Genomic DNA, 21,121 nt, shown 5'->3' with positions numbered 1-21,121 from the left:
AAAAACCCCCAAACTTGAAAACCCATCAAGTCTTCAAACTGAGAACATTTTGGTTTCACTTTAGCTGGTTAGCGGTCCATGCTCATGTATGCTCTAAACCACCGTGACGTCTCATACTCAAGTAAAAACTACAGATCAAATTCTCCTTCTGAACACAGGAAGAACAGGTATTTGTCTACACAGAGTCTTGCCCGCATCTCTCCTGAAATAGTTCAGTACTTTCCTGACTGTGCATGAAACTAAAAACTCAGAGCAAAGCATATGCATCTCAATAATTCATGTTACAGGCACGTTGGCTCATTCAAAAGATAGTGCAATAATTTCAAGTCATACCCATTATAATGGTCACTGACAAAAAATGTCACCTTGTTCCCATGGACATTGGTTGCTTTTTTGTTTAAGCTCTCTCTGCTGGTAACAGTACAGGCTCAAATTCCATTGAACAGCATATTACACCCTCTCACCAAATTATTTGAATAGGATTGACCAAGATGAGGACAAACATCCCCATAACTGCAGGGGACCTAATCAGAATCCATTATCTATCCCTGAGTCAACAAAGCACTAAGCTAAGAGCTAAGTGTTCCTGCAGATCTAAAACTTTGAAAAGACTTCAGATTGACAACTACACCAAAGAACTGGAACTTTCTCACATAGGAAGCATAGCACAAGCAATCAAAATCCACATGGAAATCCTCATTCCACACAACATGTATGTATGAAACCACACAACATGTTAACTACACCTTTTCCTCTTTGTAACTAAAAGATGTAGACAGCACTGCACTTAGGCAGTGCAAGATGAAAATTGAAAGAAAATTTTTTTTAAAAAATCCACCCAAACCCCTCTCATAGATTTTTAGCCAATATACAATGAGTAAAAATTATCCCAGATCCCAAACTTAGTGTTGACATCTCTGTGTGAAAAAGAATCCTTGCTATATCTCTAAATTACATATATCTTACTATACCCTTGGCAACCTGTTATCTTGGTTTCCCATTAAGATGGACACCACAATACGTTTTTATTAAGTTTAGCATTTAAAGAAATATCCACCTGTAGCTCCACTATTTTTTCTTTCAAATGACATATAAGTAGGAACATTGATAAAAATAGTTCTAAATGCCCATCTGATATATTTTTATTTTATCAGCAGCCTCTGCAAAGTGCCATTTGCTGGCCAGGGATCCAATCTGACTTCATCTGTAAATGGCTGTAATGACATGCAAGACAATTTCTGTAAGAGACATTTCAGTTTCATTTTCAAAGGAAACATCTTTAGAAGGATTTCCAGTTTCTCTAAGCATTGGATCAGCTGTAGGATGTAAGACAACACTCTTTGATTACCAAAAACTCTGATTACCAGGAACAGGATGCTAAACCACATGAAAGCAGTCTTGCTGCTCAAGTGGTGACTAACATGATGGAGAAGGAATGTTTAACAAGTTCATTCATGCAATAGGATGGGTGAATGCCATCTCTCACCACTATGTGCATGCTCCAGAAATTCTCTCACTTCAGGAAAATGTGTCTGGAAGTCTGTCAGTAAAATGAAGGATGGAAAAGTTTGGAACAGTGAAGCACATATTTTGCATTTTATGTAAATTGTGCATGTTGTTTATATTACATCGATGCATGTGAATTCTACAGCTACTATGGCATAGTTAACCTTTTAAAATGTTCATGTACACTACAGTGAGCAAAAATAAACTTATCATAGTTCAGAAACAAAACGTTAACTGCTGGCAACCGCTAGGTTCATAGGATGGAAGTACAATGGAGCATGACAAAGCCAGACTACAATAGTCCTTGACACTGCTCAGATGCCAGCTAATCACAATCTGTTTCTGCATCAGTAGATCTCACTATTGCCATGGACTCCTTGAATTCTATTTTAGAAAAAGAATTCTTCATTTTCTCACTGGATTTCATTTGGTATTCATCAGTACTATGTGGCAGCATTTTTAATTGCTCATTTCTACAACATAAGGTATTACCCCTTGTTCTAAAGGAGGGCAAAGAAACAAGAGGTACAGAGGTCCAAAGGTGTCCATGTGACTAATTAATACTTTCATGTTAACTTCAGAAGAGGTAGAAAATAATCAAAACCCTCTTTATAAATAAGTAACTCTGTTTCAAATCTCTTCCTATTTTTGACTACCCCCAAAACTACTCATATTCCCTAAGTAACACTGATCAGGAGTGGCAGCTCTTCCAAGCCAAGATGTTATAACTTTCAAAACCTAGGAATGTATGACAGCTCCTAAAAGCAATCTAACCATGCCCCTGTGGCAGCAAAGTTACCTCCAGATGAATCAGAGCTTTTGTCAGTTCTCAACTACAAGTCCCATGGGACAATCAGCTCTAAGTTACACTCTAAGCTTTTATTCCATACACAGAACTACCTCACTCACAATATGCAGATACTCTTACACAGGAGAATAAACTCAGTTCTTTACGTTTACTGAATAAAAGCTCTCTTCCTCTTCTTTCAGCTCACTTTCCTTTAAAATTCAGCAAACAGTAACGTGGGACCCACAAACTGCCTATTTTTAACTGCACATTTTTGGTTACTGTAAATCTTGTGTTATGAACAGTGTTCAGACCAGGCCTATGCAGCTCCCATGGGGGTGGACCACCAAGGACTGACTGCTGGCATGGAGCTGCAGCTGTGGGCCACAGCAGAGCAGCTCACCAGCACCCAGAGGCCACACAGCTCGTGGTGGGTGGCTGCTGACCAGCTGCCACAAACCCCAGCCAGAGCGTGGCACACAGCTGGCCGCAACCCTGCCCCGGGGAAAACACACACAGTCATCACTGCTGTCAGCTGCACCTCATATCCCCTTCCCTCTCCTTTCATGTGCTCTTTACAAGCCGCCCTCTCCCTGTGGATACAGCTCCCTCCTGTTTGTCTTCCCCCACTGGGCAGGACTTGAGTCTCCTCTCCCCTGCAGCAGCCCCACAATCCATCCCAGTCCATCTTGTTCCTTACTTCCCAGGTCCCGCCCCACACACTAACCAAAATACCCCCACGCTGTTCACATGTTAACCTCAAGTTCCTGCTTCCCAAACCTCCCACACTGCTGGCTTGCTGCTTCAGCTCTTCTCCTAATACTCCCAGGCTCCCTACTTTCCAAACTTCCCTTATCTTCTCAGCATTCCTGCCACTCAAACACCTTCTGGATGTAAGGAGTCTCAGGAACACAATTCCTGGTGCCCCAAGAAGAACCAACACATGCAGCTGCCTTCTTCTGCAGTGCCCAGGCCTCCAGGGCTGACCATCCCTGATGCAGATGGCAGAGTTGCCTCAGAGAAAGACTTGGAATATTGCTCCCAACTGAAGGCTCACACAAAGCTGCAACTCCCATCTGACAGTCTGTGTTGTGTAGGCCAGATCAAGACCCAGCAAAGGGACCTGCTGTTTCTGCCAGTAAATGATCACACTGGCAGGCTGTCATTTCCCACGTAAGCTGGCATTCCCACAAGCTGTCAGTTGCAAAAGAATGGAAATCCAAGAGTCTCAAATCCCTCTGAAGTGGATTGCATCATGAAGGATGCAAATTTTCAGTCCATTCTTCCTAATTCTTATATTTTCTTCTTATCCCCATGTTTCCCCACCCTGGATCTTATTCTTCATTGAGTTCTGATTCACTTTTCCCCTCAGTTTTAGCCACTGTGACTTTTTCACCGATGGGAATAATTTCTGCAATTATTCAGAAGACAGAGCATGTTTGAACTCTCAGTTTCTTTGCTTAGCACCATAGTTTGTGCTGATTACCTGGGCTGCAAAGAGTCAAATTATCTTCAGGAATGCACACACTGCCTGTCTTCCCTTCCACACAAACTTCTGTGTAAGCGGGCATAAAAAAATTCTGACCATTAGGCCAAATTGCAAGAGAGTAAAATGGCAATAAATGGAGACTCAAAACACACAGAACTTCCCTGAGAAATGTTCAGCCCACGCTCTAAAGCAAAGAGGCACTTGAACCTCTCACCAGTGTGTGCATTTTAATCAAGCACCTGGGAAAGCAGAATTTCTTTCTATAACTTGGTTTTATAAGAGCCAAGCTTTGAACTGCTAAGTTCAGCCAGACTCAAATAGCTGGTGCAGAAAAAAAATCAAAATCAAGTGGTAGAAATAAATTTTGCAGAAGCAACCACAACAAAATGCCTCATAATGGGAAATATTGCATAATTGCATCTATGGACAAAGTTGAAACTTCTGCTTATAATGACAAATGGTAATCCCCTCCCCCAAAATAAAGCAAATTTTGCTTAGAGGCACAGGACAACTGAACAAAAAATCCCTGCAACTTCAGGAAAAAAACCCTAAAAATTGAAATATTAATACAGTGCTTTCTTCATCCAAATTAATATACCAATACCTTTCAAGATGACATACTGCCCCACTGACAGAACAATGCCTGCCATGCAGGCAGCCTACCAGAAAAGCTTAAAAAGATCCAGTGTCTCCATTCTGGCCTAGATTTGGGCTGCAATTTCTGTCATGAGGACAGACCAGTTTGTTTGCAGAAGGCAATTTTTGGTTAGTGGCTAGGTCTCTGTACTGAGCACAACAACTCATCCATACAAAGGTGAAAAACAGGACATTAAATAATTTTGACATAATAACATCTTCAAAGCATTGGTTGCTGTTCAACGCTCAGATTTCTGATCCTTAAGTGCTTCAAGATTTAATGTTTAGGAATTCAGAACATTGCAGATTTAAGTGTACTTATTGACCAAATCACATTCATGTTTCAAAAGACTGTATCGTCCCAGTTGCCTTCAAAAACAACTTCCTATAGATGTTCCCATTATCTAGCCATAAAAATCACGCAGCAGTCTGTAAAAAAGAGGCGGAATTGTGGACCCGTAGCAGAGCTGTTTCCCGAGGAGCCAGTTAAACACGGCTGGCGATGCAGACGTCCTGCGCAGCACCACCACCACCTCCTGGACAAGCCGAGAGGGGCTGCGGGACGAGCCAGCGCCTCTTCCAACCGCGCATCAGTTTGCCTGGAAGACAGGCACCCCCTTCCTTCCAAGGCATGCCCAGCCATCCCCGGCGCAGCAAACCTCACCTTTCCACCCAGCTGGGCCATTCCTGGCTACTATTCCCAGCACGGCCACAAAGGCTCCAGTTACACCGATTTTACCTCGTTGTTCCGCAAGTACAGCCAGGTCAGTCAGACAGCTTCCCCTGGGAATCACGGCTGAAAGCCCCAATGCTAATGGCAACAGAGTTTGCCTTTGGTCAAAGGCAATTAAGTTGCCTTTTTTTTTTTTCTGTTGCTAAGTTATATGTATTGGTATAAATAATGCAAATGGGCTACTATGTACGTATCCATCCAAGCAGCAAACATTTAATGAACTATAAAACATATTTTTAAAAAAGTGTAATCTGTAAGACAGCAGGAAGATGTTCTCCTTACTCTGTTTTTCCTCAATATAGTATAAAAGAGCTTCTTTAGTCAAAGACAGAAAAAAGGTCTCTATTTTTAGGTGAAGATAAATCCAGTGTTAAGGATGCAATTAATGAGAATTTTCAATTTGTAGGAATTAAAGATCAGTCGTTTCAAGATCTGGCTTGTCTTCCTATACATAGCATATATATATATATATATTTTTTTTTAATAATGTTGGTGTCTCTTTTTAGCTGTCTGCAGACCACATACAACTCTATACTCTACTACAAACTACATACTCTACTATATAACCATAAATCCACTTCAGTATTAACTCTCACCAAACCTTTTATAGAAATAAAATGCCTCTTTATGCTTGCTCCTGCTGCTGCAACCACAAAAGTGTTCTCCTGTTTGCTGTTGCTGCCGTTGGAGATAGCTGGAGAGTGGAGGCCTTCTCAGTCCCTCTTGATTCTACAGATACAGCATAGATTTCTTGTCCTGAAATGTAAAGTGGAAATTGATTGCACTAATGCCTATTCTAATGGATAGGTAAGCTCACAAAGTCATTAGGATTGCTCTGTATCAAACAATTTGTATGTATTTCAACAGTTGCTGATCTGTCTGCAAAGACTTATCAGAAAATGTTTCCTTAACTATTTCTAGTTCATTATTGCATAAAAATGAAAACACCAAAATGTTGCTGTTGCTATTTTCATTGTTACACTTGGTCTCATCAATCATCTCTGAACAGTGTCCAGTAATTTCTGCATTTTAATTATCAAATTATAAATCAAGATACAGAAATGTGCTTCATTCTGGGTCAGGATATCCTCAGAGGACATACACCAAGTGCCATAGCACACAGTAGATATATTTTCCTCATAATATAAAAACAAATCCAATGAGTGGAGTCAGCTTCCTGTGCAGCACCGTGTGCCTGTGACCATGAGGGACAGGATGTTTGCAGGAGACGCTGATCCTCCTGCTAATATGAGGAAAATTTTTGGGCATCTGTTTAATTTGCCTGGCTCACAGCCAAATTAATCACTGGTTTTCCAGCAGAAATATATAAATTTTTTTTTCCTGTGACAGGCTTGAAGAAGTCACTGAGCTTTTCTCCTCAGTTTCCTCTCCTGTTGCAGGACGAATATTGAAACTTACTCTCTTCTAAGCTGCTCGGTAGTAAGTTCTGCGTGGTTCTGATGATCGTGTAAGCAGCCAGAGGCTGTTGCTGTACTTGATATTGTACAAACATTGCAACAAATACGTAAATAAGCAAAGCCTATGGGTCCAGGCAGGGTCAGGGACTCTGGTCCCGTGCAGCAGCGTGTGCTCGACAGCACAAATCTGCCACGGTTCCAGGAGCCGAGACCCGCAGAGCGGTAAAGAAGGAATTTTAAATTCCCGGCACCGCCCACCGCGGACTCCAGCCGGCCCCTCAGCCGCGGCCCCGCCCCCTCGCGGGGCTGTGGGCAGGGCGTCCGGCCACGTGACCCGCGGGCCGCGTGACGAGCTCGCGGGCCGGTAGCACACGTGACCGGTCTCGCGAGCGCCGGCGCGCGCCGGCCGAGGCCCCGCCCCTGCCACCCCCCCCACCCCCGGCTGCGGAAGGAGCCGGAGCGCAGCGGCCGCGGCCTGACGGGACCCCGAGCGGAGCCCCCGGCCCGGGCACGGCCCGTACCCCGCACCGCCGAGGTGAGACCGCCGGATGGGCCCTGCCGGCCCCTCGCGCTGAGCCCTTGCCCGCTCTGAGCGGGCCGGGGCCTGGGCTGGGCCCGGTCTGGGCCTGGGAAAGGCCCGCGCCAGGGCAGGCCCAGGCCCGTCTGTTCTCCCGGGCCGCTCCGAGCCCACGGGAGCCCCGGCAGGGGCCGGTTCCCGGGGCCCGCGGGGGATTTCGGCGCTGAGGCTCGCCGTGTGCGGCGCCCGGAGGGCGCACGCCGCAGTGCGCGGGGTTTGTTGGGATGTGCATTCATTTTCTAAGGAGCCGGGGAGGTGCGAGGCTTGCCCAAGGCCCCGCTGCTCACACGCTGTAAGCCGTGCGTGTACCCCGTACACGGGCACGTGTTTCAGCTCTCTGTTCTTCGTAAGTCTCTTGAGAGCAGCCGGAACTGTACAAAAATTAAACGAGCGGGTATCTAAAGTCAAATTACAGAACAAATGCTCATCATTGAAACTTAATGAGCTGTATTTCTAACATGTTAGTAACAGCTTTTTTTTTTGTTGTCATTTCACCTTACTTGGACCACAGAGCGTGATTATAAAGCAGCAAAGCCGTTGTTTTGATGTGGGGTTTTTATGTGTGTGTGTTCCTTGTAGATGTCAGAAGACCTTGCTAAGCAGTTGGCCAGCTACAAAGCTCAGCTTCAGCAAGTCGAGGCTGCCTTATCTGGCAATGCAGACAATGAGGATTTACTGAAACTGAAGAAAGACTTACAGGTGAGAACTTGAGGGTAGGTGAAACATCAGAGTCTTTTACAAGTGATTTAACTTTCCTAAATATTTGTCCTGCAACAAAAACAGACACTTGGTGGGCTGGTTACTTTCATTCCACATAGCTTGATATAGTCATGGTAGGCTTAGTTTGGAAAAACCCAAAGTGTGTGGCCTATTTTAAGAATAATTTTTTGGATTACTATAAAAGATGTACTAATTTATATAGCAAACTCTTTTTCTATAAGCTTTGGCCAGAGAGGTGAAAGATAGGCCAGTGCTGTCTTTACTGTGTGCTGGGTTTTAATTTTTTTTTCCCTGAAGCATTTCTCAAAGTCATTATTTTTTGTTGCTTTTACTAATGCTGAAGCCTCATGGTTTAGCTTACCATGATGTTCTTACTGAGTTCTCAAATAACTTGATCCAGAACCTGCTTACTCATTAAATACATTTGCAGTGGAGTGTAGTTCTGTATTCCTTGTGCATCTAGGTCTTGATTGTGTTTCTATATAAGAAAGGAAAAGAGTTGTGGTTTTCATTTTTCACAAGAGCATAGTGTGTTCCTAACAGCTAAAACCCATATGTGGTCCTTGGGGTGTGGTTTAGTGACAGGAAGGCCACCAGCCTAATTTTAAATATGAGTGGTCTTTTAGATTCTTATTCATATAAAGACACATTGGCATATAGCAAATCCCAGCAGTGCTGTTAAAATCTGTCGTGAGAGTGCAAGATGCTGCTTCATTTCTGTTGTGGATTGCTTTAGCCATCAGGTGTAAAAATATCTAAAACTACCCAGTGCAAGGTTCAGTGACCACTGCTCTGTATGGAAATAACAGTAATAAATTGGGGCTTCAAAACCAAAACACAAGTAGTGCTTCCAAACAGTGATCTTTAGAATTCCTTTTAAACTGCAAAGGCTTTGTGCTCACAAGGCACTTTATAGATCATCTGAATGTGCTCTGTTGTACACTGTTAAAAGCATGTGTATATTTTTATATTTTTAAAATGCACAGCAAAACCCATATGGGATGATATTTCCGATACCAACACGACCTCGGCTTTGATATGCAGAGATCATTGATGTGAAAGGACAACTTGCAAACTTTTTAATAAAAGCTTTCTGCACAGAATGGGGAAGATCTTTACACTTTCGTCCCCAAAAGGTTTGCTATCTGTATGTTCCACCTTGAAAATGACAATGTTTTGCAGACTTGATATATGCCACCTAAGCAAACAGCTGTAAGAGTGGGTTTGATGCCTCAGTGTCCCAACTAAACAGCTTTTTGTCTGTTCAGAAAGATGGCTACTCTGTTACTGAAACATCTTTTTCCTATTATAAATACTGATGCATTTTGTATGCTTAGATTATTCAATATTAAATATTAGAAGAAATTGTTAGAAGTACTTAGCTTTTCAGTTCACCATAGCATTTCTAGGACAGTGTCTGTGCACCCAAAAACCAAACTTACGTTTTCTAGGCTTGATGGCAGCTGACTTCTTCTGTAATTGGAGATCAGATCTGTGGGTGTTGTGCTCTGGAGTGTAGGGTTCTGTCTGGCTTTGTGAAGACCAGTTGGTCAGGAAAAATCTTGGCAAGCTAAGCAGTGTTCCCTGTGGGTCACACCTCCTTATCACGGGGATGTGGCACCAAGCCATGTTGTTCAACCTGTTTGGCTGTACTGAGCTGCTGTGGTAGTCCAAGTCCTGCTCAGAAATTTTCTTGGAATAGTCTCTTCTCTTAAAGACTTGAGAACTGTCTCATGGCTTGCAATAAAATTAATGTCTCTATCTTGTGAGCGAAGCATTACAGTATGTGGATATCAGATGAAGATTTTTACCAAAAGTTTGGTTATTTTAATAGCCTCGTGTGTAAGGGGCTTTATTAAATTTATAGGATTCCTGGTAGACTTGTCTGAAACTATTCACATCCAAGTTCTAATAAGCCATCTCTGAGGCAAGAATTAGTCAGCAGTTTGGTGTTGCTGGTAGCTGCAATACCTGAAACACTTGTTTTCAGGAGTGCCTTGTGTCTGATGTGATGTACTTGATCTGCTAAGAGAGATACTGTCTTAAACCATGATGCCTCCTGGATTTGCAGAATACAGCTACCCGTATGTTAAGGAATAGTTTGGGATTTTGCACCTGGGAGGGAAAACTAGGCTAATGCTGTATGTTCTCAAATTAGGTAACTTGATCAAAATCTGTTGTGCTTCAGCTGTGGCATTAGGACAACGGTGAGCTAAGTAGTAGAAGTAATTGTGTGTTCCTGTGCTCACAGTTACTACTGATTGTGCTTACTGGAGTACTTATTAACCAGCAGCTCCTCCAAAGCAAAGAGCAAAACTTTTATTAGCTCTTGGAAATTCAGACATTAACATGCTGCAACAGAAACAAACTGTTAGGCCTTTGATGCTAGTTGTATAGTTTATCAGATAAAAGTGCTTGCAAGGTTATGATGTATTAACTTACTTGGGAAATGCTTACAATCCTTTAGGTTCTTAAGGGATGATGAACAGCTCCTTTACTGCATTTTCCTGAGTTTTTGTATGCCCATAGCTGAAGTAAGATGTGAAATGGGGAGGAAAGTTCAGGCTTTGAACACTGTCTGTAACCCTCCCCTGACTTAGATGTTTACTGTTTGTTAGCAGTGTGAATGGTTCATGCTGAGGTACTCAAAGAATTGAAGAATTTTTCTTCCTTAGGGCCAGCAAAGTTTCCCTGCATTATATATAAAGTTCATATGGCCCTTTAGATGCTGTCTCCTTGACTTTTAACCCTGGTGAAATCCTAGAGAGGTCTTGATTGCTTAGTTTTTGATGTAACATTTACAGGAAATTGGAAGAGCTTTTTGCAAGCTCCTGCTTGCAAATGAATAATGTCTAAAGGAACTGGGAAGTTTTGTTATTTTTCATCTTGAATTAGCAAGGGAGGCCTGACCTGAAATCTCAAAGTCAGGGAGCTTAGGAAAAAAACAAATACTTTATCAAAATGACCTAAGGAAGCCAATTCTTGAGTGTGCACCTGGATGCTTTCTAGCAAAATGAGAGGGCTTCACAGCTTGGAGGGTGCTCTGCCACCCTGACTTTTGGATGCTGCAGTTCAGCCAATGAGAGAAATGCTATAAAAATAATAGGCTACTTTTTGAAAATTGGAGGAGGGCATGGTCAGCTTTACAGTAGTACAGTGAGGACCATACATATTTTTATCTACAATTGCAATTAATACGTTTAATTAAATTATTAAAAAACCAAAGCGAGTGTAATTCACACATCAGCAATGAATATAATATAGTAACTTAAAAAAAAAAAAATCAAAACCAGTAAGCTTGGGGTAAAAATATGCTTGGTAAGTGGAATTTGAAAAATTATTCTTTGTGGGTTTTTTGTCTTTTATAGGAAGTCATAGAGTTAACCAAAGATCTCCTTTCAACACAACCTTCAGAAACCCTTGCGAGTTCTGACAGTTCCGCATCCGCCCTGCCCAGTCACTCCTGGAAGGTTGGGGACAGGTGTATGGCCATATGGAGTGAGGATGGACAGTAAGTGTAGAAAACTTCTCTAACAGTTACATGAAATAGTTCAATGGTAAGAGACTTTCATTCAGTTTGAATTGACCAGGGTGACTAAAAGCAAAAAGAAATGATGAAATAAATGTGGTATTAAGGATTCTTGGACTGTTTATTAAAGGTCAGTATTTTAGGTAGCAAAGAGATGGGGGGCCTTTTTTCCACTAATCTTATAAAAGTAGGGTAGCTTTTGTAAATTACCATTTGCTGGTGTAATAAATGGTAGATGGAAAGAATTGGCAGTTAGGACAGTTTTTTGTAAAGCTTTTGGGATGTGTAATTCATTTTTTGTCATTGCATTGATATATGTGTGTCACTGATTACTATGAAGAAAAGTTTTTGCTGTGTCTCAGTTTGGGCCTCTAATTGGATTAATTTTCAATTTTTAATTGAAAATGCTGTGTTTGGCTATAAAATAACTATGTAATGTAACTATAGAATTAATCAGCCTTTTGGGTTTGGTCTCATATGTTATCCTCTGTAGTTCTGGGAACCCACGCAAATCATTCTGACTCCATAAACTTCAAAATAAACATTTAGAAATTACTTTTCATACTGCAAATGTGTAACTGTTGCAGCCTAAAAAAAAACTGATTATGCAGGACCAATATTGCAATTGTTACCACTTAGAGAGAGGCTCTATTATTGGATGGGTGTGTTTAGTCTTTAAACAATATAGTAACCAAGTAAAGATTTTGTTATAGCTCTTGATGTCTTAAGTAGAAATGTAATGTAAAAGTGAACAGTTCTTTTCTGTGTTAATTAGTAAAATGTTTTTGTGTTAGAACTTAAAAATTGAGTCTCTTAGTCTTAGGTCACCATTGGGTCATTGTTTTTGGTCTGATCCCTTGGTTAGAGGATCAGAGCTTGGGGAAGAGTGTGTCAGAGTGTTCATGGAAGTGCATCTTTTTGGACTTTATTGTTCTACTTTTTTTAGAAAATCCTTCTTCTGTTGCAGCATTTCTTAAGTGAGCAGTGTTTCATAAAGAGCTAGCCAGAATTTTGGATTTTCATGTGTTTGCGCCTAACTCAGCTCAAGATGTTGAGCCACTGAAAACACACAAGAAATTAATTTAGTAAATGTTAATTGGAATACTCTCTATGAAACATTTCCTTTTTATCCTTTCTTTGCTCTAGATATATCCTTTTGCCCTTAAGTTAGACACAGTTATTTTAATTATTTTTGGAAATGTAACTTTCTTTTTTTTTTTTAATTTTTCCCATTTTGAGGTCAGTTTGACCAAAGTGTTTCATACACATAAGTATGAAATGGGCTGATTACTGTGAAAATTTCAAAATTGCTGTTTTAACTCAACAAGAAAACTTTTAAGCTTTAAAGTGTTGAAAAGGCAATGTTTTGAAAGCTTCAATTTTTCTTAGTTCTTTGTCTTACGGAGAAAAATGGAACGAAAGCTTTGCACTTCTGAGCTGACATTTTCTGAAACTCCTCAATGAATTCTGTGAATGCAGCTTTTTTTCTTCTATCCCATGACCTGCCAGAGCTAAAACCAAATCAGGATAGTTGATTAGATTGGCCCCAGCACAAATCATTAGTTGTGATAGCTGTGAGGGCATTGCTTGTTGAAGCTAAAGGTCAAATACAGCAGATTCCAGTCTTTGTACCTGTGTCCCTTTGACCTTAAGACAATAATCTCTTGGTTTGATTTGTGTATCACCCCTGAAAATGAAGGCTGGTATCTGCATATTTTTCACTTAGTGGCATTAGCTGGCTGATGTAGGTGTTGAAGGGCTGAGTATTAAAGCTTTACTCACATGCTTACAGCCATGATATCTTTACAGGTGTTACGAAGCTGAGATTGAAGAAATAGATGAGGAGAATGGAACAGCTGCAGTTACATTTGCTGGATATGGCAATGCTGAAGTCACACCTCTGTTCAACCTCAAGCCTGTGGAAGAGGGAAGGAAAGCAAAAGAGGACAGTGGCAACAAACCCATGTCCAAGTGAGTAATACACAGATGGAAGACTGAATGCTGCTTTGTGGGTTGGTTTTGGATTGGTTGTTTTTTCTTTTTGTCCCTCAGCTGTAAAAATTGATTAATGAAATAAGTGGTTTTTTGGTTTTAAATTTACATTTACTTAGTATCCTGCGATGTCTAACACAGGAAGGTGTTTGTAAGGGCTGAAAACTTTTTACTTTGCAAAAAAAAAAAAGGTACACTTTTTCAGAGTTTGTTATAGCCAGTGATCCCTTCCCTAAAAGGTTGTTCTGAGGATGCTGCATTGTGGCATAGATTTGACTCTTCCTTATCTTCACTGAAGTAAATCTTTGTCCTTTTCCTTCCATCCCTGTTCAATAATCGGTCGGTAGCATCAGTCCTGCAGACCTCCAGAAAAGTTTGGGCTTTTCACTCCAGTGGGTTATTCACACTTTCCAAACCCAAGATGTTTCTGAAATGTGGAAGTGCTGATAGGTCCCATTTCACCCAGAAATGAACTGCACCCAATCCCATGGGTTGCTGTGTTTGGCATGGGCTCCTCAGGCATACTTGGAAGTTGTTGTTATGCCAAATACATAAATAAGTAAGGTAATGCTTAATAATGGAAAGATCAGGTTTGGAATTTTAGGTTTTTGGAATTTTTTTTTTACCTCCTAGAAATGAGTATTTACAAGCTTTATTTCTGTAAATTCTATAAACTTCTGGAAAATTAATGTGCATGTCTGTTTTACAGTCAGATTGTAGGCACAAACATAAAATGTGGGGTTTTTTTGGTTTTTTTTTTCCTTTTTTCCAGAAAAGAGATGATAGCCCAGCAACGAGAGTATAAAAAGAAGAAAGCTTTGAAAAAAGCTCAGAGAATTAAAGAACTTGAACAGGAACGAGAGGACCAGAAAGTCAAGTGGCAACAGTTTAACAACAGAGCGTATTCTAAAAACAAAAAAGGCCAGGTTTGTTTACTTTTGTCAGTATGTGACTAGCAAGGGGGCGTAGACTTCAGTGCAGTAGCTTGGGAGGAAGAAGGAGGTGGTTTTTAAAGGGATTCAGCATGGGGATTTGGGTCTCTTTGGGATTCTGAAGTGTGCATTTTTTGTATTTTGTGCACTTCAAATGCCTGGGTTTTTTACTGGATTTGGAGGAGTGCTGCTCCTAAGAGAGTGAGCTTTCACTTGGCTGGGAGAACTAGGCTTGCATCAGTTACCAGCTGATGTTTTTTGGAGCCAAGAACCTGAGGGCCCCTCTAAACCTCCAAGTCTGGCTTCTTGCTGTGTTTATGACCCAGGAGGCACAGTGCTGAGGACGTGCCCTGGAACGGCAAGTGTAGGGCAAAAAAGGTAGCAAGGACATTAAGTCTTGTTCCATTTCTGTCATGGCTTGACCAAGAGCTGCCTGATAAAGTGGGAAAACTTCAGTCTTCCTTTTGAGCAATTATTAGAGATGCCCTTATGAGAGGTGAATTTTATTCCTTATTGGCCTGACCTGAGATCCTCAGTACCACAATCACATCCAGTACTGAGGTGCCAGAAATTCCCAGCCCCATTGCTTCACGCAGTGACAACACATCACAGCTGAGCTGGCCATTAGAAAGTGTCCCCATCTGTAGGGGGAAAGTTGAGAATGTTGGAGCACTTCAGATAGTAATGATTGCTTGGTGGTTTTTTTGGTTTTTTTTTTTTTTTTGCAAAATCCAGTTGGTAATTATTCAGAAATTGTATTTTCTGTTTTATTTGCAGGTGAAAAGGAGTATTTTTGCTTCCCCTGAGAGTGTAACTGGCAAGGTTGGCGTTGGAACATGTGGAATTGCAGACAAACCTATGACACAGTATCAAGATACCTCTAAATATAATGTCAGGCATCTGATGCCTCAGTAACAGGTGGAAAAGGTGGAACTTCATCTCTGCAGGGCTTTACACTTACCTTTTTATCATTATATTTTTCTAAAAGTAAATTATTTGTTGGCACATAGTGAGTAGTCCATTTTGTCACCATCACTTTAGTTTCAACTGATTTGAGCCTTAAATCTCCAGCTATTGATTTGAACCCCCCCCCCCCAGCCATTAAACTTTTTGTGGCAGGTAAACGTTCATGAACTGCTGTTGCCTGTTACTTTCAAAGCAGTATTTGTCTGCAGCTTTGAATCTTTCATTCATACCAGTAGTGAAGGTTTTTGGTTTTTTTTTTTCCCTTCAAAAGAAGTGGTGGTATAAAAATGGCACCTTAAGAGCCTCCCTGGTTTCTGTAGTCACGGTGCTGTCTGTGACAAGCTCAGCATTACAGAGCTGCCGCAGCTCTGGGAGAGAGCTGACATGTCACATGGAATTGCTAAGGAAGTTTAAATAACTCCCTTACAAATCCACTGTGGATCAGTTTGTACAAATGAGGGCAGAACAGGGCTGATAGGATCTTTATTACTAATGATCACTTACGTTCTCAAAACAATAAATTTGACTTAATTCCAGTCCAAATTTCTTGCACTTGAATTTCAGCAGAGGAGATGCTGTTTCTTGTTGGTTGTTTTTCTTTCTTTGTTTGTTTTATAAATACTCATCAAATTATAATAGGAAGTTAATGAAATGTAACCAGAAAACCATAGGACAAGGAACTGTATTTAACAGTCCTCACCCATCCCCAGGGATCAGAGCTGGTGCTGTGGAAAGGAGCTATCCTGTCCTCCCTTGTAGATCTTGTAGGTCTGTTGGTGCAGTCCCAGACCTGTTGGTACAGTCACAGCAGTGACTCTGCCTGGGCCCCCATCCAGACTGGGAGAACCACAGCACAGCAGATGTGAATGCCTGGATCCCGCTTAGTTAGCTGTGAGTGAGTAAAGGTTAGCTGGGAGTTTGTCCTTACATAACTGACTGGCCCTGGTGTCCATTGTACCTTAGCTGTATTACTGTGCTGCTGAGCCCCTTCAGTTTTCTTCAGGAACCCACGTGTAAAAGCTCTTGCTTTTTTGTACACACTCTGTGATTTGCTTTCCTCTGTTCCTTGTCTCGCACTTACGGTAGCGATGCCACCTCTGAACCCGTAATGTGTTTGAAGAAGTTAATGGGTAGCCCTGTATACAATGTAGATATTATTTTTGTAAAATCTAGGGCTGAGTTAATGGACAAGAGTACATCAGCTATTTCCCCCATTAAATAAAACGTGTGTCTTGTCCATTAACCCTGACCATTATTTCCCTGTATATTATGTTAATGTAGCTCATTTTGTAATTTGTTAACTAGATCAGGTCACATCAGCAATTGCTGATGCACTGATTGGTGGAAATGTCCATCAGTTACCTGAGTCACAACTCAAGCTAAACTCTACAAGCAGTAGTTTAGAATCCATACATAGAAAAAGGTTCTCCCTGTAATGGGAGATGGTGATTTTTATGAATACAAAGTGTGTTAATTTCAGTTTTGTATGTTTAACTTTTATTAAATAAAGTGTTTAAAATCTGCTGGATATATTTGTTGAAGTGGAATTTTTCAAGGGGGAAGATAATAGTAAATCAGCAGGATAGGGGTGAGTACAGCAGAATCTGCTGGACAGAATGTAATACTCAAAAGTGACTCTGAAGTACAACACAATCACTGCAAGATAAAGTAGGTGTTGCTTAATTCCTTATCTTCACTGCTAGCAGGGGGGTCAAATTTTGTCTTGCATAAAAAACATCTCAGGTCTGCTTTTTAGAAAGAGAGTTTGTACTGCAGCCTGCAGCTACAACCACATGTCCCAGCAGTGACATTAACTGGGTGACAGTTGTGCCACACTGACAGCTCAGTGCTGAGGAAGGTCACCTGTTGTCTTTCACAGGTGGCTGTGATACAGTGTCCCTTTCACTTATCCAAAAGGGGCATCTTGAAGCCAGAACTGACACATGCTAAAGCAGGCAGAACTGGAGTTTTCAGGAAGCCTACTCTGAACTCCACCTGTTCTTTTAACAGAAAACACTATTTGGAAAAGAAGGTTCAATCCATATCTGACATATGAGCTACATCTGCTTATCTTTAATGTAATAAATACAATCAATAGACCATCCCAGGGCTACTTATTTGTTCACTAGCTCTGGAGAGCAATAGAATGAGTCATCAGAACACAATGGGTGGTGTGAGCCTTCCCTGCAAGGGACAGTCCAGCCCAAGTTGTTTTAGCTGAACCTTTCAAAAAATTTAGCAAAACTTGCACCTTTCCACTGAGTAATTTACTGTCACCTCTTGTAATGGTGTTGCCTCATGAACTTTGGTGCAACTCTTCTGTTGGGTGCTGCAAAGAAGTGCTGAAAGAAAGTTTTGATTGGCTTTTTCCTGAAACACCTTACCTGGAGTAAGTGAAACCATGAGACCACTGTGCCTGGGGTGGTCCAATCTATGAAGAGAATACATCTTGAGAACAACTTATACAAAAAAAAGCTGCCCCACCAAAACTGCTGTGTTGGCCACACAGCCATTCCTTATAGCATATCAAGTTTTTTTTATGCTCTTGCCTCATCTGCAGGATGGGCCAGTTCATTGTAGTCTGGCTTTGGAACACAGCCTTAGTAAAGTGGCTTGAGAAATTCATGTAATAAAAATAAATCTTGCGTGAAGCAATGCTGATAATTGCCAAAACGCAAGAGTTTCTTACATTACAAATTCTGAGTTGACCTGAAATGTGGCTGATGGTGCTTTGGTTGGTTGGGGTTTTTTTACAATTTATTTTCCAGTTTTAATAACTGGTCTAGACAACAAGAAGCCTGGGAACTCATGCTCTGCATTGGGCCTTTGCACACAAATTACTTACCCCAGTGCCAGCAAATCCTGCTATAGCCAGAGACTACTTAAAAACACTGAAATTACAGGGAAAGTTACTGTAAAAGTAAAGAGTTCAAACCCCCCAAACTATAGAGATGGAAGAGATATTTGTCAGAGAATAGAGATTTGTGCCTGTCAGATAAGAGTACTGTGCAAAATGACCAGTATGGGCTGCATGTTTCCTCTTCAACCATTTCCTTTAAGCCCTTACTTTTATCTAGTACAGCCTCAGTCCTGTGCAAATTGAAACCCATTGTGGAAATTAAACCAGTATAAACCTGACTCAGATCTAGGATTGCCCCAGTCAGTTTAAGTATTCAGAAGTCTTCAACAGTAGCAAATTGAAATTCTCATGGTCATAGCAATCCATTTCTCTTTTGCCTTCCCTAAAGCCAGTGAGTGCTGTGTCACTTATTTATGTAGCTGCTCGGTCTCACAGGTTTGTAAATACAAAAAGGGACTTTACCTGAGAGGAATGCAATTCAATAGGATACATATTTAGAAGGCAAAACCTACAACAAACTTCTGTGCTTCCCCTTGAGGTTCTGCTCATCTGCAGCAGCTGTGGCAGGGTCTTGGGAAACAATCACTCTTTTTCCAACAGTTATGTGAAGAGTGAGGTTGCTGAAAACATTCCTGGGCCAGGCCCAAGAGAAGGATTGCTGCCTGGCAGCTGGTGCTGCTCTTTGCATTGTAATTTGTCCAATCTTTTTAGCTGGGCTCTAAAAACTTTCACTTAGATGGTAAAATAAGGAGGGACATTTGCATTGGGATGATGGTGCCACCTATTCAAGCCAGCTCTGGTCTTGAGCTGAAAGCTCTGCTACATAAAAGCACTTGCACTGCTTCCTTCTGCAAAGCAATTCCCTTTCTCCACTGAACTCACCTCAAAACAACTCCTTGGTCTGTACAGTGCAAAGCCTTCCCACAGTGGGTGCTGACTGAAAAAGTCTCCCTCTCACCTAGACTGAAAGGTGCTGTTACTTCCCAAAGTGACATTATCCATGAGGAATATGAGTGAGCTGCATCTTACCCCTTACCTGTCTGACCTGCTGAAACTGGGATTTCCTGGGGTGATGGATACTATTTTGTACAGTTATCCAGCACTCTGGGATAGGAAAGAGCTTTTGCATTTCCCCACCAAGTCTTCCTCCTGGAAGACTTGGTGGGGAAATGCAAAACAATTAATTGTTTTGAGACATATTTTTGAAAGGGGATTAAATGGAAAGAATTTCCTAACCTTAGCTGAATGGAGCATTAGCAAGAGCACTGGTAGCCCAAGTCATGGCCTAGGCCTGTGTACATTTTAACTAGAAACCTCAATATTAAAATCACCATAAAATACTTAAAATTCCTTCATGGCTTATTCTGCTTTGCTGCAACATCCCTCAAGACCAAAATTAATCCTTGCTGAAGCTGTATCCTTGCTGTATTAAAATAAAGCTTCATCACATGTCTGCAGCACAGAAGTCTGCAAGCCAAGATGTTGGATGACTCACCAAAAGCCAAACTACTCAGCTCACCCCACCACTTGCTCCAGGCCTCACTGGGGTACTACAAACCAAGGGGCTGATTTTTTCCAGTGTGATAAAAATAAATTGCCACCCACAGCTTTTACAGCATGGCTAATGTTGAAGATCTTTCTCCAAATAAATTACATTTCACACCTTTGACCTTCATCAGCCAGGCCAGCAGCACCATGTGACTCAACTGTTCAGCTCTGTACAAGCCCACCCCTCGAAGGACACATCCACCCTTCTCAGAGGCTGCTCAGCAGTCCCTGATCCTTGACACTTTTGAAGGGATCTCAACACATGCATGTTGTAAGACAACTCCACAAACAGAACCCCTCCATAAAAGGTATTTAGTACCACAGCCACAACATCAGTACCCACAGACTCCCTGTTCCTGCCTCTGCCTAACAACTACAGGGATCAGCCCTCTTTGCAGGAGGAAATGAGCAGAGAAGCAGAGGCCAGTGCTGGTGTATTATTCCCAGTTAAACCACCTGCCTTACAGTAAAAGGAAAACTTTGTCTGTGCAGACACTACTCTCCATATTCATCCTCCCAAATGTCACTCAGATGTGTTGGCACATTTCAAGAAGATGTGACAGCACAGTGTTCTCTAGGTATTCTGTGCAAACTGGGGAACAGAGGAAGGACACACTCCTCTTCCCCGAGGGTCCCACAGGACAATTCAGAGATCACATTGCTGATGCAGAGGAGTTTCAGTCACTATCAAGTCACGGAATTTCTCACTCACTGGACAATGGGTCCATGGGAGAAAGCTCCAGGAAAAAAAATAGGATTTTATTCTACTTTTATACAGCTTTTCATTGCTATCACCTCCCTACCCTCAGAGCGAAGTCCTGTTTTTTACCATTCTCTTCCAGGATGTGACCTTGATTTCTCTCTCCAATGATGCATGTTTGGGGTCAGAAAAAATGCCACAAGAAAAGCTTATGATCCTGGGTGGGGAGGAAAGAGAACGACTATCTCCAGTTAGGGCACCCAATGGATCCCACTTCCACTGAAGCCAAATGTTTCACTCATTCCAACAGGGCAACACAACAAACAGGGAACAGCGAGTACAAGAGAACAAAGCAGAAAAGCAGGAGGCCAGAGCTCACAAACAGATGGCAGCAAACAAGCAAACAAACAGACAAAAGGAAAACACAGTCACCAACCCCAGAAAATGATAAGTCTGTCTAGTTAACCCCCTTTCTATTGACCTACAGATTTCTTGAGACAGACAGATGTGAGACCACCTTCGTCACTGACATGCTGCTAATGGAACGGACGTTAAAATGACCTTCAAGTGACAACTCGCCACAGGATAACCGTGACAAATGCAGCCAGATAGTCATCTCCACCTTGTCTGCAGACACGAGATGACATTCCATAATGCACTTGTGTCAAAAGAAGGAAAATGCTGGATGGTCTTTTTAATGGGTTTGTCTGTAGTAAAGAGACCCACTG

At 41.7% G+C, this 21,121-nt stretch overlaps 1 protein-coding gene across 1 annotated transcript; it reads left to right on the top strand.

Annotated features, from left to right (window-relative positions):
- Window positions 1-6,988: 6,988 nt before the first annotated feature.
- On the top strand, window positions 6,989-16,813 carry SMNDC1 (survival motor neuron domain containing 1). The gene is made up of 6 exons (XM_059851949.1): window positions 6,989-7,104; window positions 7,726-7,845; window positions 11,235-11,377; window positions 13,205-13,366; window positions 14,160-14,313; window positions 15,097-16,813. The coding sequence occupies exons 2-6, from the start codon at window positions 7,726-7,728 to the stop codon at window positions 15,232-15,234; spliced, it is 717 nt and encodes a 238-aa protein (XP_059707932.1). The 5' UTR covers window positions 6,989-7,104; the 3' UTR covers window positions 15,235-16,813.
- Window positions 16,814-21,121: the final 4,308 nt, after the last annotated feature.

The sequence above is a fragment of the Haemorhous mexicanus genome, chromosome 7 (assembly GCF_027477595.1).
Source record: "Haemorhous mexicanus isolate bHaeMex1 chromosome 7, bHaeMex1.pri, whole genome shotgun sequence".
NCBI classification, from domain to species: domain Eukaryota; kingdom Metazoa; phylum Chordata; class Aves; order Passeriformes; family Fringillidae; genus Haemorhous; species Haemorhous mexicanus.
Note: the sequence above shows the minus strand (reverse complement) of the source record. Positions and strands in the feature narration are given on the sequence as shown.

Bases quoted from the DNA above. Each gene is read 5' to 3' on its own strand.
- SMNDC1 (XM_059851949.1), top strand. From the start codon at position 7,726: ATGTCAGAAGACCTTGCTAAGCAGTTGGCCAGCTACAAAGCTCAGCTT. The intron at 7,846-11,234 runs GTGAGAACTTGA...TGTCTTTTATAG, and splicing joins AACTGAAGAAAGACTTACAG to GAAGTCATAGAGTTAACCAA. The intron at 14,314-15,096 runs GTTTGTTTACTT...TTTTATTTGCAG, and splicing joins CTAAAAACAAAAAAGGCCAG to GTGAAAAGGAGTATTTTTGC.